At 47.6% G+C, this 25,555-nt stretch overlaps 1 protein-coding gene across 7 annotated transcripts in view; it reads left to right on the top strand.

The window, feature by feature from the left end:
- The window catches only part of FBH1 (F-box DNA helicase 1), a 224,680-nt gene that overhangs the window by 38,299 nt on the left and 160,826 nt on the right, over nt 1-25,555 (top strand). For 5 of the 7 annotated variants that reach the window (XM_058681975.1, XM_058681973.1, XM_058681976.1 and 2 more), the window contains 2 exons: nt 9,792-9,923; nt 10,422-10,915. In XM_058681975.1, the coding sequence (XP_058537958.1) occupies nt 9,792-9,923; nt 10,422-10,592 (303 nt within the window). In that variant the 3' untranslated portion in view covers nt 10,593-10,915. Of the gene's footprint in view, nt 1-9,791; nt 9,924-10,421; nt 10,916-11,437; nt 11,820-25,555 lie in introns of those variants that run through there. The other 2 variants (XR_009247818.1, XM_058681972.1) reach the window with 2 other exon arrangements.

The raw sequence follows: 25,555 nt of genomic DNA, 5'->3' as shown, positions 1-25,555 counted from the left end.
TTCCAGTCTTTTGCTTTGAATATTAATACCACAAGGCATAATCCTAGGCACAAGTCATTTTCTGTTTTACCAGTGCATCTTGGGGAATACGTTCTAGAATCTCAGTTTCTATGTAAAGGGTAAACGGACGTGAGATTTTTGTAGATCCTGCCAAATTCTTCACAGTGGCTGTAGCCCTTACAGTCCACCAGTTATGAACAAGAGTCAGAAGGCTTTTTAAAGCTAACTGGAAGCTTATCTGTTGGTTATGGCATACATTTTATGGAGAACATGAGTTTTCCCCCATGAGGAGAAGGGTACGGAGTCTAGAGAAATACTTCCGTCTTTACTGAGACTGGGCTGGAAGACATCTGTTGCTCGCAGAACTGCTCTGAGGAAACCCCGGAAATACGGCCCGTCTGTGTGAACAGATATTGGAGTTTAAGGGCCCTTGCATGAGAGGAAATACTTCTGCTTTTTGTCGCAACTTAGGACTTTGTTTGGGGACATCCTCTCTGGAAGTGGCTACATCCCCCCTCTGCTCAGAGAGGAAGGCTGTGGGGAAGCAGGGCGATAGTTATAGACTAAGAGAGCACGTGAACAGTAGAGTCCTGCCTGTGGAGGCTTTAGAACAGAAGTGAGCCGCTGTTTCCTGCTACCTGGGCTGGGAGGCCATTGTGGTCCTTCGAACCCTCCTTTTCCTCTGCCCCCCTTGGAAAATCTAGCTGATCAGCAGAAGCCTTTTTTGTTGCTTTGTTTCTTTAACTCTTGAGGAAGTGAAGGGAGTCATCGCCTCATTGAATGAGGCGTCGTGCAGCTGGGCCGGCCGCTCAGGGACCACTGTCGGCCCCGCGATGCTTACTCCAAGCCGCACAGGCACGTGCTCAGAACGGTGCGTGGCACGGAGTTGGTGCTCAGTGCTCGTCCGCTGGGCGGAAGCAACGTCCTTCCTGCTGTGAGGCCGGGCCTGAGTCCACAGCCCCAGGTCAGACCGCCTCAGTGCACATCCCAGCTCTCCCGCCCGGGCGCTAGGTGGGCGCGTCACGTACGCTCTGTGCTTCTGTTTCCTAATCTGTAAACCTGGCCCCGCAGCAATCACGGCGCCTCGGAGGAGAGGTTAGAGGAGCGCCACGCGGCCCGAGGGGGGCTGTATTGGAGGGGGGCCACGGGGGCCCTCAGAGATGCAGAGCTCCAGGAGGGAGGCGTCGAGGGGAGAGCCAGCGTTAGAGGAGAGGCACGGTGGTCGGGGCAGGGACGCACTCGCTCTGTCAGCGGTACTCGGCGTGCTTTTTACACAACTGAAGTGCTGCTGTCGTCATGTGCTTGTCATGTAGCTCTGTATCGCCACTTCCTAGGAGGGACCTCTGACTGCTGCCGGAAGACCACCGGCCCTGGGCCCCACATCTGCTGTGGTCAACTCTCTGATCTTCTGCATAAGTGACCTCATTTCTCAACTCCCATGCCTCACCTGTGCATTGAGGACGGTGACAGGACCGCCCTTGGGAAATCCTTGGCGAGGGATATATGTTCGGCCCTTTGTAAGCCGAGGACCTGACTGCCGGCCAGGGGCCAGTGCATCTAGAACCCAAACAGTCTGGCATCGCTTAAGGGAGGGATGTGTAGGCAGTGGTGTCCCGTGCCTTTGGGTTCCTGAAGGCCGGGGGTTCAGAGGAAGCCGTGGGGTTGGATTTTGCTTTTCCTCCTTGGGATAGTTCTCAACAGCTGGCTGTAGTCCTGTTGTCGGCCCTTGACACGGTTTGGTGTAAGCCCTTGGCAGCTCCTCCGGTGGCGGTGCTTCCCAGCAGCCCCTGGTCTTCATGCCTGTGGAAGCCTTGGAGACCCAAGATGTCACTGAAGAGGGGAGTCAGCTTTTTGTTTTTTAAAGTAGGCTCCGTTCCCAGCGTGGGGCTTGAACACAGAGCCCTGAGGTCGAGAGTTGGATGCTTTACTGACTGAACCAGACAGGTGCCCCAGGTGGTTTGATTCACTTGTTCACTTTGATGACAGACTAGATGTATGGAGCTCCTGTTAATGTGCAGAGGGGTAGGGGTAACAAAGTAATGCGCTCCATGGTCTCGTGGAATTTATGGTCTCAGAGGGAAGCTTTTAGGCAGTTTTAGATCCACCAGCAAGATCTGGGGAGTTGAGGAGTCGGCCTCATGTACGTGTGCCATGGAATCCTGGTTCGGGCCAGATGGACACTTGTCTCTATCCCGCTATAGCACTGTGCCTCTCGGTGCGCCCGTGACTGTTTTCAAACTAATCATCTATATGGAAAGATTTCTTTGTCTTGTTTGGGATTTTAAAAGTTGGTTTTATTTTTTTAGCTTTTAGCAATTGCTGGACCTTGAAATGACTCTTTTGCCCAGTGGGGTCCCTCTGCATCTTAAAGATCCTATTTATGTTTTTTTGTGTGTTTGTTTTGAGGAGGGCACTTGTTGGGATGACCACTGTTGTATGTAAGTGATGAATCATGGGAATCTACTCCTGAAGCCAAGAGCACACTACGTACACTGTATGTTAACTAACTTGACAATAAATTGTATTAAAAAAAATGATCCTATTTATGGATTGGAAATGGAATTTCTCCCTAAGGGGTATGCTCAGTGCCCAATAGGACTTAATCCTGTTAGAATTTGATAAACTGATTCTAAAATTCATATGGAAGAGTGATAGCCCCAAAATAGCCAACTTAGGAAGAACTGGTGTGGGGACTTGTGGATGGATATTCTAAGTATAAAAATTTAAGCAGTCTGGTGTTGGTGCCAGAAGAGAGAGATCAGTGGGAGTCCCCAGAAAGTCATGTGGATGTGTGGGAACATCATATGTAATAGCTAGGGATTACAGGCGCACCTGGGTGACTGCATCGGTTGAATGTCCAACTCTTGATTTCCGTACCAGGTCATGATCTCATTGTTCGTGGAGTTGAGCCCCATCTCTGGCTCTGTGCAGACAGCACGGGCCTGCTTGGGTTCTCTCTCTCTCTCAAAAATAAGTAAACTTAAAAAAAAATGGTAAGGGGCCATTTGGTGGCTCAGTTGGTTAAGCATCTGACTTTGGCTCAAGTTGTGATCTCGTGGTCCGTGAGTTCAAGCCCTTGAAGCCTGCTTTGGATTCATGTCTCCCTCTCTCTCTCTCTCTCTGCCCCTTCCCTGCTTACTCTTTGTCTCTCTCTCTCAAAAATAAGTAAACATTAAAAAAAACTTAAAAAAACAAACAGGGATTGCAGATGGATAGGGAAAGAATGTTCTAGTCAGCCAGCAGTGTTGGGGCAGTTGGCTTTCCATATGGAAAGAGTCAAGTTAAATTCTTTATGTCCTCATAATAAATTCCAACTGGATTAAAGATCTAAATGTAAGAAAAAAATTTTAGTAAAGGAAAAAATATACTTCTATCTGTCTGATTAAAAAAAAAAAGAAAAATTTTAGAAATGTTAGAAAAATATCTTAGGTGAGGAGGGTTTTCTTAATAAGCTTGACATAGAAATAGGAAGTCAAAAAATAGCTATTTATGATTACATCAAAAGGTAAAACTTCAGTGTGATAAAATAATAGCCAACATTTCACGAACCTTTAAAAAACATCCTTTGAGATGCTCATTCTGCCATTTTCCAGATACGGAAATGGAGGCACAGAGTGGTTAAGTAGTTTGCTCAGAGACACACAGGTAGCGAATGGAGGGGCTGGGCTGTAAGCCTGGGCAGTGTGATCCCGGCCGGTGCCCTTCACTGTGTGAGCCGCTGCTTCACATAAAAGACTGCCACAGGATGGGGGGGGGGGGGACACGCTTTTGTCCGTTTGGCGATGCCGATGCCGAGTGAGCTGCTGTTCTAAGAGCCTGGCTGGGAGCCACTTGGGTCTCTGGCTTCCTGGAGCTTATGCAACAGCAGGAAGTAGGGCTGACAGAGGTCATGAACAACTACAGGTTTGTCAGAAACTGGCAGCCGAGTAGTCATGTAGGCACAAGATATAAACGAAAAGTTCACAGAAAGGGAACCCCGGTGGCCGTGAACAGATTTAAAAAAAAAAAGCAATCTCTGCCATGGTCCAGGAAACACAAACAAAAATAATCAGACTGGTAAGGGAGAAAACATTTGACCTTTCAAGGTATTGGCTAGAATGATGGGATGTGGGCTCTCCCAGTGCCCCCTGCCGCTCAGCAGTGTCTTGAGAGAGCACGTGCTGGGGACCTCCCGTCTCCTCCCAATAGATAATAGATGCTAGACATGGACCAAACCCAAGTTCGTCTGCCGGATGTGGGGAGAGGGTTTTTTCCAGAGGCAGCCATACGGGGTGATGGGAGAGCAAGCCTCAGGCCACCTGCTGGAAGGAGGTGAGAGGGAAGGAAGTCCCAGAATTGAAAGGCAAATGAGAAAAGGATGGGGGTGGGGTTAGAGGTCACTGCTGTCTTAGTAGTCCAGTTAACCCTTCTGTTCTGGGTTTCAATCCCCACTGTCTTTTGATCATTCTTCGCTCTTGAGGGAATTGGGAAGATGACCCGTCTTCTTACTTCCTGCTGAAATGGGGCAAAGATCCCGGTTAGAGGAATGGAAACCTGCTCTTGTGTAGGCGTATTCTTTAGTTCCATGTTGAAACCCAACATCCTGCATTAGCAAGAGTTTTGTTCCTTGATTATTCGTTCTTGTACCATATTTGGTCTTATTTCATCTGAGCCTTATGGGAGCCTTGTAGCTGGGTAGCTTCAGACCAGTCCTCCTGAGGTAGGTTCGGGTCTGTCAGAGGCCGGCTGCTGTTGCAAGTGGGTTTCTTTTGGATGTTGTCCTTGCTGACAGCGGGTAGGTGGGGCCTGTGGATTCGGTAAGAGAGTGATGAGTCCCATAGTTTCGCAATTTAAGACTACTTTGCTTGTAAAATAAGTCCACATTTGACAAACTTGGCCTAATTGTTTACGTATCTTTTTTTAAATCTGCTTTGCTGGAACTTTTCATAAGGAATTTCAGATTGAACTTTCAACAGCCTTTTGAGGCTCAAAGGACAAGCCAAATACTTGCCATCAGACTTTGCCTGGAACACCTACAGATTTGGGTGAATTCCTCTCTTTGAGGTCTCCAAAATATCTTGAGCTTCCTGCACCTGCCAGGAACCCTGTAAGCAAGCTATCAGACTGAATTTTCTAAGGGGTTTCAGTGGCTCCATGAAGTCACCCTTAATTCCTTAAAGCTGTCTGGGCATATCTGAGTCTATGCATGTGTCCCTTAAATGTGACATTCCGGTCAAAGCTATGGTAATATAACCAGTGTTTCTTTTTTTTTTTTTTTTTTAATTTTTTTTTTTTTTTTCCAACGTTTTTTTTTATTTATTTTTGGGACAGAGAGAGACAGAGCATGAACGGGGAGGGACAGAGAGAGAGGGAGACACAGAATCGGAAACAGGCTCCAGGCTCTGAGCCATCAGCCCAGAGCCTGACGCGGGGCTCGAACTCACGGACCGTGAGATCGTGACCTGGCTGAAGTCGGACGCTTAACCGACTGCGCCACCCAGGCGCCCCTTAACCAGTGTTTCTAATTGCGTTCTGTCATAAGGAGATCAGTTTTTTACTGAACTTATGTAAATAAATACATTGCCATGAAAATAAGAATAGTCACTGAGGAAAAAAAAATAGTCACTGAGAGTTTCTGAACACTGGAGGGATCAGGTTGGGAGAAAAATATAAATGTTTCATATTTGTTTACAAAGGAATATTTTACCAAATTTGTGTAAGTCACAGCCTGGAAGAGCAAACAGAGAACCAGCAATGTTGCAAACAAGAATCTGTCTGGATGCAGTTTTCCTGTTAGTTCAAAGTCTCCATCAGAAACAAAGGACTCTCAGCTGTAGGAAGGCTGCCCTCAGCCCTCAGCCGCCAGCAGGGATTGCCCTGACTGAAGACAGCCGCCTTGCCAAGGGCATGCCCTCTACCCCAGTGGTCACAACCAATGACCTTAGTTTAGGATATTCTGAAGGGTAATCCAAGTTTTAGAACTCCTCAGAGAATCAGCTATGAGGTTTGTTATTGTACCACTGCTCAACTTCTGTGTGATCTTGCACTCTCAGGCTCTCTTCTCTTTCCCAGGTGTTGATCACTCCCTAGTAGACTTTTTTTAAGATTTTAAAGTTTATATATTTATTTTGAGAGACAGAGTGAGTGCAGGCAAGGAGGGGCAGAGAGAGAGAAGAGAGAAAATCCCAAGCAGCTCTATGCTGTCAGTACAGAGCCCAGTGGGCAGGGCTCGAACCCAGGAACCGTGAGATCATGACCTGAGCCGAAAGCAAGAGTCAGACGCTTAACCGACTGAGCGTCCCCAGACTTTTTACATACTAGTTCTCCACAGTCTTAGTCCTGACCATGTACAAAGTTCCTTTCCAGATTCCTTTCTCACGGACCTTCTGCAGCTTTACAGAATTGTTTCCCCTATTATTTCCAGTAAACCAGCAACTTTAAATTAGCTTTAATTCCGAATAATTCCCCAAAGATCATGTGAACTTTGGGACACCTGGGTGGCTCAGTCGGTTAAGTGACCGACTTCGGCTCAGGTTATGATCTCACAGTTTGTGATATCGAGCTCCACGTCAGGCTCTGTGCTGACAGCTTGGAGCCTGGAGCCTGCTTCGGACTCTGTGTCTCCCTCTCTGTCTCTGCCCCTCTCATGCTCTCTGTGTCAGAAATAAACATTATAAAAAGAAAATTTTTTTTTAAAAACACTTGGGTTAGTTTCTGTCTCTCTGAGTTTTAGGATGCCTCATTTTTACAAATGCCTTTAAACAAACTAAGTAGAGCTCTTTTACAAATTAATTTTAGCAATACCATGCAGAGGTAGAGAAAGTAGCTCACATTTACAACATACATGGACACGCATATAAATACACGAACAAGATGCAAACATCTTAAAGGCCCAACTTCCAGATATCTCCCTTTTACAAACCTAATTGCAAGATGGTATTATATAATTTATGGATTTGTTAATTGGTCGTTTTTCTCCAGAGTCTAATGAATATTGTGTCCAAGCAGTGTTGCAAAAAATGCCCAGTTTTGGAGAAGGCAGCCCAAAGGGCTGCGGGTGGGGGAATCAAATGGTTACGTCCCATTTTCCAAGTAGAACATAGCAGGTCTCATTCAAAGATACCAAAGCTATAGCAACACACAAATGAAATGAAGCCCAGAATGGCTTGGTGAGTGTTGGTTCTTCCTCCCAGAAGTCAGGGCTTCATGAATGGAACAAAATAGCTTCCTAGTTTCTGGTTCTTCCTGAAAGTCTGAGTTCCACTGACTGAACCAAATTGCTTCCTCACCCGCCTTTTTTCTTAAGAAAGGGAGGCCGAGAGAACCCAGCCTCCCTATTCAGAGACAGCTGAAGGGGAGGAAGAAATCTAAGAGCCAGACCAAATGGGAGGAAGAAATGAGCTCATGTGCCATCTGATACGAAGTACTCGCCAAGAGATGTCTGTCGAAATCGAACCCCTAAACTGTTGCCTTGCCACGAGGTCTAAATTAAGCATGGGAGGTTGGCTGCACCCAGTCAGGACGGGGCCCCGGGGAGGGACCCTTGGGCAGAGAGCCCAGGCAGCTGCCTGGACCCATCTCTGGCCTCCGCTACTGGCTGGGGGCCAACGAACCACCAGCAAAGAGTTCCCAGCTGGCTCGCCAGATCTGAAGCCGAACCCAAGTTCATCTGCCCAGTGTGCAGCAGAGACTGGGACATGAAGCCAGCCGCAAGGAAGGGATGTATTCGAGGGGCAAACCTCAAACCCGCCTGCCGGAAGGAGGAGAGTCTAGGACTACAAGGGCAGGTGAAAATGAAAAGGCCTGGGTAAAAAGTCACAGCTGCGCTTACCAGGCCCGTTAACCCACTGGCTGCTGGTTCAGACATAAACTCTGTGCTGTTTGTACGATGCTGGGAAGCCCTCCCCCTTTGTCTCCTGGGAGTTCTCCGCACAACGATGTGACATCACCACAGATGGAATGCAGAAGCAGTTGTCTTCCATTAAGCCAGACGTTAAAGAGATTTGCAAATGCGTAAAACAATGCTACTCTCCTAAGCTTTTTTTTTCTTTTCTGAAAATACAGTTGTTTTTCATAAAAACATGTTATCAGGAGATAGGTTTGTTATTTTTAGGAAGAATAAGCATTATAAAGTTTCTTAGTCTAAATTTACAACGTTGTGAATCTTAAGGGATATAACTCACATCAACAAATCTTTGGAGCCCTTAATGTTTACTAGTGTCATGGGGTCCCAAGACCAAAGTGAGAGCCACTATTTGGAGCGGTGCTTTCCAGAGTGCAGCTGGCAGTCCGTTCATGATTTAGGAGACTAACTTTGTGGGCTATGATAAGCTTTTTAAAAAGGGTGAGGTGGAATAAAATCCATAAGAGAAAGACTACATTGCACATAAGGTTGAATACAGTTTCGTGGAACTATTATTTCAGTCTTTTATGTACGCGTGTATGTGTGTACAGAAGTGTAATGCTAAGTGGGTTTCTTGGTGTGGATCGTGGGGAGAGTGCTTGTAAAAAGAAACTTGCACGTATGGGTGGGAAGGCACGTCCAAGTGTATTCATTCCTGCATCTCAGGCAATAATTTGAAAAAAACCTGAGTATCCATACAGACAGAATGGCTACATAAGATGTGGAAGAACGATTTGATTAAATCCTGTGTGGCACTTGAAAGAAATGGATTAGGAGGGAAGCAAACTCAAAGTATTAAATACCTTTAAGATAACATGTAATGTTCTTGGACGCATATATAAACTCAAAGCCATTTTAGAATGGATCGAAAAGGATGCACGGCCCATTCACGAAGCTGGTTGTCTCTGGGGAGTGGACTAGAGATGACAGGCAAAGGGGATTTCAGCAAAATCTATCGTTTTATTTTGAAAGGCTTTCCTGGTTTGGTTGCCCCTCAGTTACTGGTGGGAACATGAGTGTTTGTTACCTTCTTTTCTGTAGCAGGCAGACAGATCCTGCAAGAGAGAAAACCAAGTAAATCAAAATCCTGGATATAGATTTTGCAAAAATTCGATCAGTAGCCCATTGTAATCCAGAAAATACGGGATCCTAATTACTTGGGCAGCAGATACTTGTGGTCTCGCTAGTATGCCACAACTGTGTTAAATTCCTCCGGGGACACAGTAGACCAGACATTGGTCCCTGTTCTTGGGGCATTTCGTGTAGGAGGGGATTCGTGCTTGATTTGGGTGTTGGCAGTGTGCCAGGCTCTGACCACTTAGTATATGTTAGTATTCCTCCTTCATGACAGCCGAGTGATGCAGGTGCTCTGTTACCTGCATTTTATACGGGGAGAAACTGAGGCTTACAGAGCTTCAGTATTCGCTCACTAGCACGGCCAAAAGCTTGGGAAGATGGAATGTCCCAAGTCGATGTGGGCACATCTTCTAAGGTCCTCTGTTTCAGCTTACCTGGGTTGAAAAGCGAATATACAAATAATGTTTAATGATTCCGGGACAGGTCAGCAGGACGTAAAATCCAGAAACAGTCCTGCAGTGTCATTATAGCCAAGAGTTTTACATGTTTGCCCATTAAACTTTTTTTTTTTTTTTTTTAACCTGGTCATTTTAACAAGAATCTGAACTTGTTTCAGTGCTTCAGCTGAACTGCATCAGTGCTCTGCCTTGGAGACAGCCTGGCAGGCGGGGGAAAGGCAGAAAAACTGAGGGAAATCGGGGCGGGCAGTGCATGTCTCATGCAAGGACTCGGGTGTGTCTAAAGAGTGTTTCCAGTTGTGTAGCTATTGGAGTTTGCAGGTAGAGTCGGGGAGAGGCATTGCCCTTACTCCGTCTCACTCTTTCTTTCTCAGGAGTACTTCTTGCAAGCAGAACTGACCAGTAACGTGTTGAAGACCGGGGTGGTTCGCTGCTGTGTGGGGCAGTGCAACAACGCCATCCCCGTGGACACTGTGCTCACCATGAAGAAGCTCCCCATCACCTACGTATGTGCTCTTGGCAGCGGGTTTAGCCTTCCATAGAATCTCATTCGGTCATTTGCAGCTTATTACACGTGAGCTGTGTGCCGATCTGGGTCGAGATAAAAGAAGAGTCTGTATAATCCTTGTTAGGCGCTTTTCATAAGGCACAGGCGATGTCGGGTCTATGGCTGTGGCAGAGGTGGAATAATCGGGAGTCAGGCTGTGTTGTGTGGCAGGGTCCGGGAGCTTGGGTCGTGGCCACTTAGAGGACAGCTGTTTGCCTGGAGGGCCCGGTTCAGCCTTCCTCGGCCCTTCATCCCTTGCCGTGATCGTTTCTGGTTTCTGCTCTGCGGGGATCGAGAGAGTGGAGTCTAGTCTAGATAGTCATGCTCCGGGATAGGTTGTTACCTCAGAGGCTTGCACGGGTCTGGAAACATCAGAATGATAATGCACGGTTTCTTGGTGGAAAGCCCCTGTCCTTCGATCGGCCGCCTCACCTCTTTTTTTACCCCCTCTCTGCAGAGCAACAAGAAGGAGAACAAGGGCGGCTACCTCTGCCACTCGTGTGCAGAGCAGCGCATTGGGCCGCTGGCCTTCTTGACGGCCTCCCCCGAGCAGGTGCACTCCATGGAACGCACCATCGAGAACATAGTGCTGCCCAGACACGAAGCCCTGCTCTTCCTCGTCTTCTGAAAGCCACGGGGAGCTTTCTCCACGGTACAGAATGCCTTGTGTGGATTCCAGTTACTTGAAGAAAGCCAGTGTGGGGTGGGGTTCTCACTCACCTGAGACTCTGAATTTGCTCACAGAGCATTTTTTGAGGAATACAAAGCCAACGAGAGTTGGACCTGCCATTTCTCCATTCCTTGTAGGTAGCCCGTTTCCACTGCCCCTCCTCTGTGCGCATCAGGCTGGGGACGTGGGGGTGTTCTTTTGATAAAAAACAAAACAAAACATTTTATGTATTTAAACTTTTATTACAAGATTTCAATTAAACAGGCATTGTAGCACTGGCATACCACTGTGTGACACTTGGCCTCAGCCCTGTTGTTTTTGAACTTTCTCCAACTTACTCTTTTCCACACCTCTGTCACTGCTCCCACGAGACACCAAGCAGAGTATGACACTTAACTTCCAGGGTGGTAACTGACAGGTCAAGAAAGAGATTTTTGGGCCGTGGGGACTCACATATGTGTGAGACGAGGTGTGTGCCTTTGTCATTGCACGGGGTTCACGGTTTAAACGGGAAGCAACACAGTGCACAGAAAGGCAAGCAGAAAGTGACAGTAGCCAGGCTCGTGTTTCCCACAGGTAGAGCTGAGGATCAGGAAAACTCAAGAGAGAAGTGGACTGTTGTCTGGCCACTGGGGGGTGGCGGGGGGAGGGGGTCCAGGGAGAGGGGGGACCTCGGGGCCCGGTTCGCTGCCTGGGGCTACTGGGTGGATGTTGTAAGAAAGCTGTGCGTACAGAAACCAGTGACAAAACTCACCGCGTCTAGACGTACATGGATCTGGTGTTTTTACGTTTTTGCCACACAGCACGTCAGGGATGCAGATGGCAGGTAGGGGAGCTGGCGCAGCGTGACCCAGAGAGCTCGCCGCTCCTGGTCTCAGCCCACCAAGCGGCGTCCTGGAGCGGGCCTCGTAGCTTCACTTGTCGCGGCCTCCCCTTAGCCTCTTCCGTCAGCCTGGTGGCGCTTAGAGTGCGGGCCGGTGAGTAGAGCAAGCGTGCTGTCGGATCGGGCCCGGGGTGCTCTGGAAGGGCGGACGCCAAGCTAATGTTTGCGTACTGAGGGGCGTTCTCAGAGCGGGACCTGAACACACAGGGGGGAGACTTCCGTGGCAGGGGGACGGGGCCGCTTCATCCCCTGGGCCAGGGTTCCCGGCCTAGCTGTAATGAATGCCTCATGGATGACTTGGAATAAAAGAGCCAGAAAGGAATTTGGATTGGCCACAATTTTCACTGTCCTTCGGAGGAGGGATAGCGGGGAGGGGGGTAGCAAGCAAAGGTGCATGAACGTGTTTTCTGGTAATGAACTTGTGCCAGCCAGAGAGAAAGCGGCTTATCTGCTGGAGCTGTAATTGACTCACTGAACCTTCCTCGAGCACCTGCTGTGTGGCGGGTGCCATGCTGGTGGGTGTACAGCCTCACAGTGTGGTCCCTGACTCCCAGAGACTGCGACGCGAAGTGTGATCTCAGTCTGGGGTGGACCGGCCTTGGAGGGAGGGCCGCACAGGTCCTCGAGGACCGGCCCGGCATCCTTACCAGAGCTGAGGTTGGATGGCTGCCCAGGTAATGGGACAGATAGTCAGCTTTTAAAGAATGGAAGAATTTTCTAGGCAGAAGGAACAGCAGGAAGGACACAAAGGAAGTGTGTGGTAATGGCACTGCCAGAGCAAAAGGTCAGTACTAGCATTTTGGGACTGGTTTTGAAGAGTAACAAAAGCTAGGAATATTAATACTGGTATTTAATTTTTCAAGCGTTAAAAATTGACACTAAATATCCGGTGTGTTTCAAATAGGCATTTTTTACGTGCCCAGTAAAAATACAAAAGTGTTAAATATCCATTGTCATTTTTCTTAAAATTGTTTTTAATGTTTCTTTTTTATTTTTGAGAGGAAATGAGAGCGTGCGTGTGAGTGGGGGAGGGCCAGAGAGAGGGAGACACAGAATCCAAAGCAGGCTCCAGGCTCCAAGCTGTCAGCACAGAGCCTGATGTGGGCTCGAACCCATGAACCGTGAGATCATGACCTGAGATGAAGTTGGATGGTTAACTGACTGAGCCGCCCAGGTGCCCCAAAAGTAGAGTCTTTAAAATAAGAGGCTTTCATGATTTTATTTAGTTGTGAATGGTTTTTTGTGCAAGATTTTCTGTATTTTTTTTTTTTTTTAAACCACATTAACTGGGAAAAAATAAGGAACATAGTTATAAGCTAGTTCCAGATATTTTACTTTGGTTAATTAATTTTTATTGATTTCTCTTATTTGATAACTTAGAGGAGACCTTTGTGAATTCTTTTAAGAATCTTCAATCTATTGATAGCTCATCTCAAAGAAAGCATTTCTGATTTGCCTTCATCTTTGATTTGATCATGTATGTAGAGAACCTGATGCAGTTACCCATATGAAAACGAATGCTGTTACATTTAGAAGGTATTTGAAATAAGTGTTAAAATACCACAGTGTATCATAGACCCATGCATTGGTTTGTCCTTTCATGTGATTATACTTAAGGCCTATATCAGATTTTAGATTTCTTCTTTTTATTAAAAAAAAGTTTTTTTTAATATTTATTTTTGAGAGGGAGAGCACAATCAGGGGAGGGCAGAGAGAGAGGGAGACAGAATCAGAAACGGGGGCCAGGCTCTGAGCTGTCAGCACGGAGCCCAGTGTGGGGCTCGAACCCACAAACTGCGGGATGACGACCTGAGCCGAAGTTGGACACTTAACTGACTGAGCCACCCAGGCACCCCTCAGATTTTAGATATCTAAAAAAGGTAATGAGATGATTGGTATTAGGACACTCTAAAATATTCATTGATAGGTATTGTAAAATATCACAGAATAGCAGTAGCTGAGAGTGCGGTCACTGATGGTGTGAAGCTGAAGGAGATGCTTGAGTAAATCAGAGGCATCTGTGTGGCCAGTAGAGTATGTGCACAGTGGTAGCTGGCTAGCGGGGGCCGGGTGGGGGGTGAGGGCCAGATGGCCAAGGGCCTTGAACAGCAGGCCAGGGAGTCTGAGTGTTATTTGGAAAAATTAGGAGGAATCACTGAAAATTTTAAGACTGCAGATTGTTTTTCTAGGAAGGATGTCCCAGTTGTAGCTTGGAGGATGTTTTACAAAGGTCAGCTAAATTAAGATGTTATCATCTTAGCACAGGGCTGTGCTCGACTACGGGACTCAAGTGGACAGGTGAGGAGTGCTGGTGACTAGATTAGCGGTTCTCAAAGTGTAGTCCCCAGATGAACAGCATCAGCATCAGCATCACCTGGGAACTTGATGGAAATTACACATTCTTGGTCTGGATCAGAAACTGTCACATTGAGGCTCAGCAGTTGGTATTTAACAAGCCCACAAGCGATGCTGTTCCATGCAGAATTTTGAGAACTCTTATTCTAGATATTAAGGTAAAACCAATAGGACCCTGAGAATGTTTAGATGGGGATGGACTGTGACAGGATCTCAGGGGGATTTCCTGTTGCTTGGCTTGCCAGCCACAGGACCTCAGGGGGACTTCCGGTCGTCTGGCTCGCCAGCCACAGGACCTCAGGGGGACTTCCGGTCGTCTGGCTCGTCAGCCACAGGATCTCAGGGCGACTTGCGGTCGTCTGGCTCGTCAGCCACAGGATCTCAGGGGGACTTGCGGTCGTCTGGCTCGTCAGCCACAGGATCTCGGGGGACTTGCGGTCGTCTGGCTCGTCAGCCACAGGATCTCGGGGGACTTGCGGTCGTCTGGCTCGTCAGCCACAGGATCTCAGGGGGACTTGGGGTCGTCGGGCTCGTCAGCCACAGGATCTCGGGGACTTGCGGTCGTCTGGCTCGTCAGCCACAGGATCTCAGGGGGACTTCCGGTCGTCTGGCTCGTCAGCCACAGGATCTCAGGGCGACTTCCGGTCGTCTGGCTCGTCAGCCACAGGATCTCAGGGGGACTTGTGGTCGTCTGGCTCGTCAGCCACAGGATCTCGGGGGACTTGCGGTCGTCTGGCTCATCAGCCACAGAATCTCAGGGGGACTTGCGGTCGTCTGGCTTTTTGCAGGGTAGATGAGAGCACCCTCCATTATGACAGAACATGGGAGGTGTAATAGGTTTGTGAACACAATGATGACTTCAGTTTTGGACATGTTGAATTTGGGGTACTTGTGAGAAATACAAGTAGAATTGTCCAGGAAGTTGGTGGGGAAATGGGTCTATACTTCAGCAGATGGCCTTGGGCTGGAGCTAGAGATTTTAGGGTTGTTATTGTGTAAGTGGTGGTTAAGGTGGTGCAGTTTAAGGGTCTTGTGTTTACTCCAGCAGAATATCGAGAAGAGCAGGGGTTTGAGAAGCCCGAGGAACACCAGGCTTGGGGTAAAGAAAGGAGGAGGATTTTTGGAGAGAATGATAACTGATGCCAGAAGAGAGAATTTAAGGGAGGAAGGAGCTTAGACAAAAGTGGTCATCAGCATCTGAGTCAAGTGAAGGCAGAGGGTTGTTTGCCTGACACTCTGAAGTCAGGGGTGGCATAGCATGGTCAGTTGCAGTGAGACCAGAAGCTGGTGGGCAGCAGGGTGTGGGTGGGGGGCTCCAGGGAACTTGGTGGACTAAACATGTCTTCTGAAACCATACAGAAATGGCATAAACCTGCAAGGGCAAAGAAAACAAAAAGGTGATAATAGGCACAAAATTTTGCAAGTTGGAAAACAGATAAGTGAGTGGTAACTGACTCCACTCATCTGAGTAAACTGAGTCCTTGGCCCAAGAACTCTCAAAAGATGTGGGAGTTGATGGCAGTGGGTTCTTCTGGAAGGAGGGTGTAAAGGTGGAACAAAACCCAGGAAGGTTGGTAGAAAGCTTATTTAAAAACCATTTCAATCTTCAGATTTTTTGTTCTAGTCTGTGTAACTGGGCAGCTTTTCATCCTCAGCCGTAGCAGAAGACCAGAGGTTCAATCTCTGCAGAGGAACATGTCACATAGGAGACTAGGCATGGCTGCGGGCAGGGCCATGGTAAAAACAAGGCTGTTGTCTTAGTGAGCCCAGGCTGCTATAACAGAATGCCAGAGACTGGGTGGCTCATGAACAACAGGTGTGTTTTCTTCACAGCTCTGGAGGCTGAAAGTCCAGGATCAGGGGTCCGCAGATTCGGTGTCTGGTGAGACAGACACCTTGCCGTGCCCTCCTCACATGGTGGGAGGCTTAAGGGAGCCCTCTGGGGTCTCTTTTATGACACTGATGCCGTTCATGAGGGCTCCACCATCGTGACCTAATGACCTCCCAAAGGACCCACCTCCTAATACCATCCCCTTGGGGGTTAGAATTTCAACACGTGAATGTTGTACACACACAGAAATACGAACATGGTGGCACACATACTATAGGTGGGAGATTGCCCGTTCCTTGGTTGGACTGTGTAACCAGCTTTAGCGGAAACACTGACAGGGGCATGAGGGGTTCCTAAGGAAATTGGCCAACCAGATTACCCACTGCCAAGAGCTAAGTCTTCAAACCCCACCCAAGTGCTCAGATTTTCAAGCACATTTTTAGTGCTCCACTCTTAAATAGTGGCAATAAACCAAGGATTGCCAGGCATCTGAAAAGACTCTCCAAGATGAAGGTTGGACATCAAAACAGTCAACCAACTTGGAGGGAACAGTCTCTGCAGGGAGAAGAAAACATTTGTATTTCTTAAACATATTCGGAGAATAAGAGAAGACCGTATATCTGGGAAATAACAGGATCGATATATATATACACACATACACATGAATATTCAGAGACAAAAGTATGAAAGAAATAGAAAAAAACCAATACAATTGTTGGAAGGATTGGGGCACCTGGGTGGCTCAGTTGGTTAAGCATCCGACCTCGGCTCAGGTCATGATCTCACAGTCTGTTAGTTCGATCCCCTCATCGGGCTCTCTGCTGTCAGTTCAGAGCCTGGAGCCTGCTTCGGATTCTGTGTCTCCCTCGCTCTCTGCCCCTCCCCCACTCACTCTCTCCGTCTTTCAAAATATGAATAAACGTTAAAAAATTTCTTTTAAAAAATTGTTGGAAGGATAGATTGAGAAAATAATTTGGAAATTAGAGCAAAAACAAAGATTGAGAAAAAAAGGAAATAAGTAGTTAGAACCAATATAAGAAGTTGAGCATCTGTAAAAGTTTTAGGAAGAGAAAGACAGAGGCTGGGAAATTGTTTTTAAAAATCATGAAAATTACCCACAACCGAATATATGAGTTCCCAGATTCAAATGCTCAGCAAAATGGATTAAAATAGACCTACAGTGAGGCTATCATGGTGAAATTTTAGAAACACCAGAGACAAAGATCATAGAAGCTCCCGGAAAGAAGTCATCTACAAATCAAAATGTCTTCAGATTCCACAGCAACAGCACCGTGGAGCTGTACCTTCAAAACTGGGGGGAAAGGATTTCTGACTTAGAATTCTACACCTAACCAGAGAATAAAGGCATTTTCACACAAAAGTTTTACCGACCAAGAAGCTGCCGGAGGATTGAGTTACAATGAAGTCAAGAGCAAACCAAGGAGGAGGAGGACGTTCCTCTAAGAAACAAGAATGTGGAAGACGTGGAGGGCATACCAAGTCTCCCTCAACATCTTGGGAGGATATTTACATAGCAGGGAGAGTGTTCAGGCTGGAGGTAGTGATAAGCACCCAGAAAACAAAGGAAATGGAGAGGGGAAACAAGGAAATTGTGAATTCTTTAATAAATTAAAGCAACAGGCTGTGGTGAGAAAAAGCAGTGATTGTGAACCCACTCAGCGGCACATAGCTGTGCTTTCATAGGCTTGCTAATGTCAGTGTGTGTGATGGAGGCCGGGAAACGTGTGGACGTGTGACTGGCAGGAACGTGTTCAATCTTCAGCTTCCATAGTAAGATATCAGCTACAGTGCCTGAAATTGAAAAATGGAAGTAGAAGTCAGTAAGAGCTTAGAGATACAGACAGGTGTACCACACCAATCAGCTAAAAGATTTTCTTTAAGGTTTTTGTTTTGTTTTGTTTTGTTTTCTTTTGTTTTGTTTTTGAGAGAAAGAGAGTGTGCGCAGGGGAGGAGCAGAGAGAGAGGGAGTGAGGGAATCCCAAGCAGGCTCCATGCTGTCAGCACAGAGCCCGATGCGGGGTTCGAACCCATGAATTGTGAGATCGTGATCTGAGCTGAAATCAAGACTCGGATGCTTAACTGACTGTTGTCACCCAGGTGCCCCCAGCTAAAAGATTTTTAAACCATTTCCTTTTGGGAGGGGGAGATAGAGAGGTGGGGTGCTTTTCCAGTAAAGTATCTTATATCCCTGTTGGCTTAAATCCTGCCTTTACGGCAGACCTTTAGAATATGGGTGGGCAGTGAAAAAATGGGACACGGTCCATGTAGACGAGTCTCAAGTGAGGCTGGGAAGAGGTAAGACAGTGGATGGGGGATGATGGGGCTTCAGGGAGGGGAGTTGGTTTTTAAAGTGTAAGAAATGTGAACACGCATCGTGCTGAGTGGAACTAGCAGAGGGGCTGATGGAGGGTATGGGCGAGGGGCGTTGGTTGATGGTTAGGGTGAGGGCTGGGATGTGAGATGTAAAGGAAGCACGTATAAATGGTTAAGGAGGAAGTTTAGTTAGCTGTCACTAACTAGTTTGAGGCTGGTGTAGAGGACACGCATAGAAGCGGATAGCACAGGCTCCGGACACTGTCCCCAGACAGATGAAGACCCCACACGTACCCCTTTCTGAGGTCTCTTTCATGAAAGACCTAGGCCTTGGGCTGTGAGGGGTTCAGAGCATTTGGACGGGGACTCCCTCCCTGGGCTACATGGTTACAGAATCTCCAAGAGAGCCCAGCTGGGCCGTCCCTCGTGCTCCTCACCACCAGTCATTTTATATGGTTTCCGTTCCTAGTGGTTTGGACAAAAAGGTAGAATCGACGGAGAGAGAGGAGTTTCAGCCTTAGATGCCTTTGCTTGCTTCTTCCATTTGCTGTTGTAGCAATGTCGCCAACATATCCAAAATGCAGCTCTGGGTTTCTTCCCCTGCGCCAACCGGGTCCTCCCCTCAGCCTTCCCCACGTCAGCACAGGCACCATCACCCAGATCCTTTTGACCTTACCCCTAATGGATCTTGAGTCCATTTCTCTCCATCATCCCATCTCTTCGGCCCGCACTCTCGTCTCTCCGGGCCCAGCGGCCACATCCAGCAGTGGCTCCATGCCTTTGCCCTGGCTCATCTCTTCTCCTCTCCATGTGGAAGGACACAGTGTCTTAAAATGAAGGCTAAATTGTGTCCTTGCTTCTTTTAAGCCCCTGCTTAAAACCTTCCAGGGGCTTCTTGCTGCAGCTAGAATGTCAGTCTGACTTGAGTTCCAGGCAGAAAAGACCTCTTGGCAAAGCCATATTTTCTGGCCCACACTCGCCCAAAGCTCATCTATCAGGGCCTTACCAATGGCCCCAGAAGGAGCCAACACGATATCAACACCTTGGTTTTGTTTTCCTTTTTTAATCATATGATTCAATGGTTGCGGATCTTTTTAAGTGATCATTTCCCCAATGGTACATTTTCCTAATCTGGACCCGTGGTAAAACAGTAACATTTTAATCTGTTGTTTCACAGCTACTTAACAGGGACACCAGCTTTCTAGCCTGAAGTCGTGGGGACCTTTCTCCCTACCCTCTGTTCTACCTCCTCTGCTCAGCCAGTTCCCCATGTTAGGGTCTGTTAGAATATCCCCACTTTCTATTACTGAATTCAGTACCGGATTTTGTATCACTTTTTGGGCCGTAACCCAAAACAAAGACTCTAAAAGGCATTGAACAAAAAATGTTATGATTTTACCCAGGGTCTTTTGCCTCTGTCATTCTTTGTGTCCGCTTTGCCCCAGCTGACTTCTCTGCTGTTTGCAGAAGTTTGGGGCACTGTGTCCAGATGCAGCAGTGACAGAAGAAAGCCTGTGTCTTCTGTGTCTCTCAGGAGTGGGGAAACCTTTCCCAGAAGCTTCCCTAGCTGACCTCACACCTCACTGGTCAGAACTGGGTCACCTACCCGTTCGTAAACCAATCACTAAGGAGGGGCATGGCTTTGCGTAATCAGCAGTTGCTTTCCTGGAGTTTGAGACGTCATCTTCCTCTGATGCGCGTGGCTGTGTGGACAAGACTAAAGACCTATGTGTTTGAGGAGGAAGGAGAGGGGGAGAGGGGTAGGCAGCCCAGCACCTGGCTGTACAGTATATAAATACATCTCAGTTACAAAACACCTCCTATGTGGTAGATACACTTAGGACCTCATGTGCCTTATTCCACGAGGTCTCCACAACTAAGTGGGAGGAACAGTGGCAGAACAGACTCTGGAGTGGCAGGCCCAGGCTGTGGCGCTCGGCGGCATGTAGGTGAGAGCTTGGGCTCAAACTCAAGTGCCGCATCCAAACCCATGGTATTTCCGCTACCGCCATGGGAACGGTTGGAACAGCCACTCTTCAAAAAAAACAAAAAAACAAACAAAACCAAAAAACAACTATGTTTCTTAACAGCCAAGTGCATAGAAGGCTTTCAGATGTTCTCAGCCATGGAATTCTCCAAATTTGACTCCTAGTTAAAGAGTATAGCAGCTGTAATTAGATGGGACTCAGGGTGGCAACTAGAACGTTTTCTTTTTTTTCTTTTAATTTTTTTTTTAAGTTTATTTATTTTTGACAGAGAGTGTGAGCATGAGCTGGGGAGGTGCAGAGAGAGAGAGGGAGACACAGAATCCGAAGCGGGCTCCAGGCTCCAAGCTGTCAGTACAGAGCCTGACGCGGGGCTCGAACTCACGAACCATGAGATCGTGACCTGGGCTGAAGTCGGATGCTTAACTGACTGAGCCACCCAGGCGCCCCTAACTAGAATGTTTTCGAAGCTTCCCCTCCCCCCAGTAGCACCCAAGGTGCTTCTGGAAACTAAGTCTTCTCGAAACATGCTGAGACATCAGCAGCCACTTGCAGCCAGGCAGCCCTCGGCCACTAGGAATTAGAGCAGCTTGTGTGCCCTCCAGGTCACCTTTACTCCAAGGGGATTTTGAAGATTACACACTCATTTTGTACTTCATGCTTTTGGCTCTCTGCCCAGAGAATTGAAAAAACACCCCTGGAAAGGTAACCATCTGAGTTCGCGGTGATGGTGTGTACCAGAAAGGGGCTGTTGGGTAGAGCCAGTGATGTGGGGGAAGACCCCAGTGTTCTGATCGCATTCTCATCCATCCTTCATCATAAGTCCCATTACATCTAAAATGCTTCTCAAACATCCAGCCGTGTTAGTAATTTCTTCCTTCCCTGAACTTCTGTAACATTGCTGCATTCATGACTCACGTGGCATATATAGCGACTGAACTTGTGGTGTGGGGTTTTTGTTATTTTTTAATGTTTATTTGTGAGGGGGGCCCGTGGGGGAGGGAATGCACACGCTAGCGGGGGAGGGGCAGAGAGAGAGGGAGACAGAATCTGAAGCAGGCTTCAGGCTCTGAGCTGACAGCTCAGAACGTGGGGCTTGAACCCATGAACCTCGAGATCATGACCTGAGCCGAAATCAAGAATCCGACACTTAACTGACTGAGCCACCCAGGCACACCTGTTTTGCTTTGTTTTGATAGATCTTTCTTTTTGGCCAGGCTGTAGGCACGTCAAGGATAAGTACCAGGTTTTCAATTTCAGCATCTCTAGTGTCTAGAGAAAGAGGGGAGAGACACATGCCCTTTACAGAGCACTTTCGAATGTCTCTTTTGATCCTCGCCCACACGAGGACAATACGTGTGTTATCTCCACTTCAAAGATGGAATGTCAGTCTGTGTAATGTAAGGGATTCTTCCAAGGTGACGAGGCCAGCAAATGGTAGGAGGACAGCTTGGCCTCAGGTTTTCTAAGTCCTGTGCTCCTTCTACTGCACAAAGGTAGTATTAAGTAAATGCCACATTTATAGGGCACGTAATGTCATAGGAGCTCAGAGGTAGATGATCTTGTACATTTGGGTAGTTCATGAAGGCCTCCTGAAGAAGGTAGAAATCGAGCTGCTTCTTGAACAGTAGGTTGGACAAATGACTGAGTATGGCAAAAGACTGACAGATGAGTTGAGACTGTGAGCAATGTGCCCAGCCCACGGGGACACAGTGGGACAGTTCCCGGGAAGCACTGGGAAGTGCAGCGAGGGAGGCAGCACGGAGCGGGGTTCTGGAAGGCCTATGTGGGAGCCGAGTCTCCACTCTTGCAGACCAGGAGTGGGGGGTGGGTCTCTAGGAGAATAAGCATCCTCCTGCAAGAGGACTCCTCAGCCAGGGAAGTAGGAGCACCATTACCGGACAGAACCGGGGGCTGCTTCTGAGGACAGATGGGGTAAGTGGGGAGTGGGGATACCGGAACCCTCTGAATTTTCCCCCATATCTTCATTCCAGTGTTACCCAATCAGTGCTCTGCCTTTCAGCTGAGAAACCTGGCAGGGCTGTAAACTCAGCTACTGTTACTCAACAGCATGAGAATTCAGAATCTTAGGTTGGGTCTTCAGCCCTCTTGGCCTTGATCTCTGAAGGATGACATTCAGCCTGGTTCTAGAAGCCTCTAGGTTGCAGTCTGTGGCTTGAATTGAGACTTTGAGGATTTGAGCTTGTTACTCTCTTTTCTAAATCATTCACTGCCACTGATAGTGGCCACCCATCGGCGGCCTTGGGTTTCCTTGCCCATAGCGTTTTAGGATGGCAGCAGCTTGATTTCTACCTTCTCCAGGCCTTCATGAACTACCCAAATGTGCATGCGGTCTCCAAGAGCTGGGCCTTCTGTGGGCGTGCCATGTCAGGTAACTTCCGGGGAACTCATTCTCGGCGTGCTGTGGGCTGCTAGGTTCCCATCTCAGAATATCAGCAGGATTTCCACTACTTTCTACCCTCCTGAAGGCAGATATCCTCATTTCCCTACTCCTCTGTAATTTGCAATGTGCTATCCTGGCACCGAATTCCCTATCGGTTAGGAACTTTTCAGTGACAAGTAATGACAATGGAATCTGTCCTAAGGGAAAAAGAAAACGAACGTCCGGGGCCATAGAACCATGGGGAGTTGGAGGATTCGGTTGCAAAAATGGATTGAGACTAAAGCCAAAATCTGCTGAGCCAAGAAACAGCATGACAACCATCCAATGGGGTTGAAGCATCGCCAGGTGCTGCTTTTTAAGTTCTGTTGTGCTCATTCATTCCGTATTCAAGTTTCTGAGTGCTAACTAGGTGAGGGTGTCTGGTGGGACTGGGTTGGAGCTGCACACCCCCGTGGGAACAGTAGAGGGGATATCCGCCTCTAGGTTGGTGGGCAGTAAGGCCCTCCCACACAGTAAGCACAACGGTGGGCCCCCAAAATTGTAGAAGAAGGAGTGTTATATCCCAGGTAGCTAAAAACAACAAAAGAATGGGTAGATTTACAGATAGGCCCCAAGGGGAGAAAAGCATGAACCAGACTTCCACGTACATATAGTGTCATACATTCATAAATTCTGGGAAAATAAATTCCCACAGGCTTGTGGGAAAACAAGTAAACTCAAGATTCTCCTAACATTCTTGATATTCTGAGGCCAAGACGTGGCAGTCTCAGCTAATAGTAAAGGTCATTCCTTGGTGAAGAAAATGGATTGGGCAGTTAGAAACATGGAGAGATCCTTACATGTGCTCTTTTGGTCCCTGTCCTCTTACTTCCTAATGTTTAGAAGAAGGTTTAAAAAGAAGAGAGTAAAAATCTTATTTATTGATCATGAAAAAGCAAGACAAAGTAACAAAGATGAAGGGCAATCAATTTTCTTCATGGCAAATATTGTGGAAGACAGGAAATGAGAGAGGAGAAAACAATGTGAATGATGCAGATTTGCAGCCAGCTGACAGATGTCGTCTGGGCTAAAGGCTTACCGGTTGTAGAACTTTCAAATCCTTTTGAGTCCTATATACTTTTTCCCCCCCCAAAAAAAAAAAAATAATAAAAAGATTGACTCTTCTTAGTACCTTGTGGGTATCCCTGGATTCGTTTGTTAATTCATGCATCTGACATTTATTGGCATTTACTGAGTGCCAAAGATCGAAAGACAAATTGCATTTCTTTGATGGCTCTGGAAGGTATTGTGGTAGATAGTCTCCAAAGATGGCTTCCATTGATTCCTTTTGTTGTTGAACCCCCACCCCCACCCCGCCCCTTGAACCTGGCTGCCTGGTGACTTGCTGTGGCCAATAAAATGCAACAGAAGTGATGTGTGGCAGTCCCTAGCCTTTAAGGGGTCTGGCAGTTGCTTCTTTCAGTTATCATGTAACAGTCTGATCACCCACTGGCCACCATGCTGTGAGGAAGCCCCAGCCAGCCCGGAAGAGTGCTGGTGCACCTGGTGAGCCAGCAAAGCCTTCTTAGACCTTGCAGCCCAGCCCAGCCCAGCCCAGCCCAGCCCAGCCACGCTGAATGCAGCCCAGTGAGTCATCTAGTTGATGCCACATAAGCACCGGCTGAGCCCAGTTGGCCCCCAGAGATAACAGTGGTAGCTGAGAGCTTCCATGATTTGTTTTGCAGCAACAGATGAGTGGAGGATGTAGCATGATACCAGGTCAGTTGGCAGGACCTTCCCAGGTGGAAGGGATCTGAGGCTTTCAGGTAGCATAGTGGTGATTCTGGAGAACTCCGGTGTGCAGCCTACTGGTAGGGGGGAGGTGGGAGGGATTAGGAAGGGCCCCTGATGCGAGGGAAGAGGTGCGCCTCAGACCCCGACCGGGTACTGCTTACTGCTTACACCTGCCCTTCCGTAGGTTGTCACTACTCTCTGGGCACTCCAGGTCCCATGTGTACTCCCAACAGAACCCTCGGGGTATCGGTCAAGTTCTGTTTATGTGTAAAATGGGGATAGAACTCTGAGGCAAGTGCTTGGCACTGACAGGGAAGGATGGGGAGACTGGATGCAGAAAGACAAGAGGCTGAGTGTCACCAACATCACCTCCTTTATAGCTGTGCCTGAGAACAGGCTACCCTGTGTCAGAGAATATTGCCATACTTCAGTTAAGAGCATTTTAATTTATTTATCCAGCATTTGGTAATCACCTGCAGGGCACTGCATCAGTCCCTGAAAATTCAAAGATGAAAACAGTTCCTAATTTCAAGATGTCCATCACTGCTCAGGGGGTAAATTCTGGGGCCGTGGTATGTTTTGGCATCATACAAGTTACTTAAACGTGTCCCTAGGAGGACTGCACCACCCAGTAGGAGAATTCATTTTACCTCTTCACTTAAAAAACAAACAAACAAACAAAACCACTTGATTTATTTATTCACCTTCACCCTCCTGGCCTCCATCCTTCCAGACCTCAGCTCCACCCGACACTGCTTGCTTCTGGGTCTAGATCTACTTTTCTAGATCTATTTTTTTGTCGTGCAATTTCCCCAGCTTGAACTTGGTTGGTGCCTCATGGATCACAGACTTATTCTGTGATGGACCTGAACCAGGTGATTCTACAGCTTAGAAATGGGCCCCCAGAGGTCATCGTATTATTTTCCAAAGATGACAGTGAAGTGGAACCGCAGACCCATGAAGTGGCCATGTGACTCACCCCTCGTACAGCCACAGACACCTTTCAGAATTCTGGCTCTGCTGAACACCTGCCAGCTTGTGTGTGTGTGTGTGTGTGTGTGTGTGTGTGTGTGTGTGTAAGTTGTGTCTTCTGTCAGATTGGCTTTTAAGACAAGGGTCAAACTCTTAAAACTTCTTATAAAGAACAAAATGGATCCAGTTAATGGTGAACTCTAGAAATGCAGGGCTGAAGAGAGAAGCAAAAAGTCGCAACAGTCAGGTTCAGGATAATCAAGTATGGAGCCCGACGGCAATGAACGTGTCTCAGCTCGTGCGTGGCAGTGAGTTTCCTCTCGTTCGAAAAGAGAATCGCAAGGAGTGAAAAAGGATGTGGCTCTAAAATCCCAACTCTGGCCA

The sequence above is a fragment of the Neofelis nebulosa genome, chromosome 8, assembly GCF_028018385.1.
Source record: "Neofelis nebulosa isolate mNeoNeb1 chromosome 8, mNeoNeb1.pri, whole genome shotgun sequence".
NCBI classification, from domain to species: domain Eukaryota; kingdom Metazoa; phylum Chordata; class Mammalia; order Carnivora; family Felidae; genus Neofelis; species Neofelis nebulosa.
The sequence above is the reverse complement of the archived record's forward strand: the minus strand, read 5'-3'. Positions and strand labels throughout refer to the sequence as shown.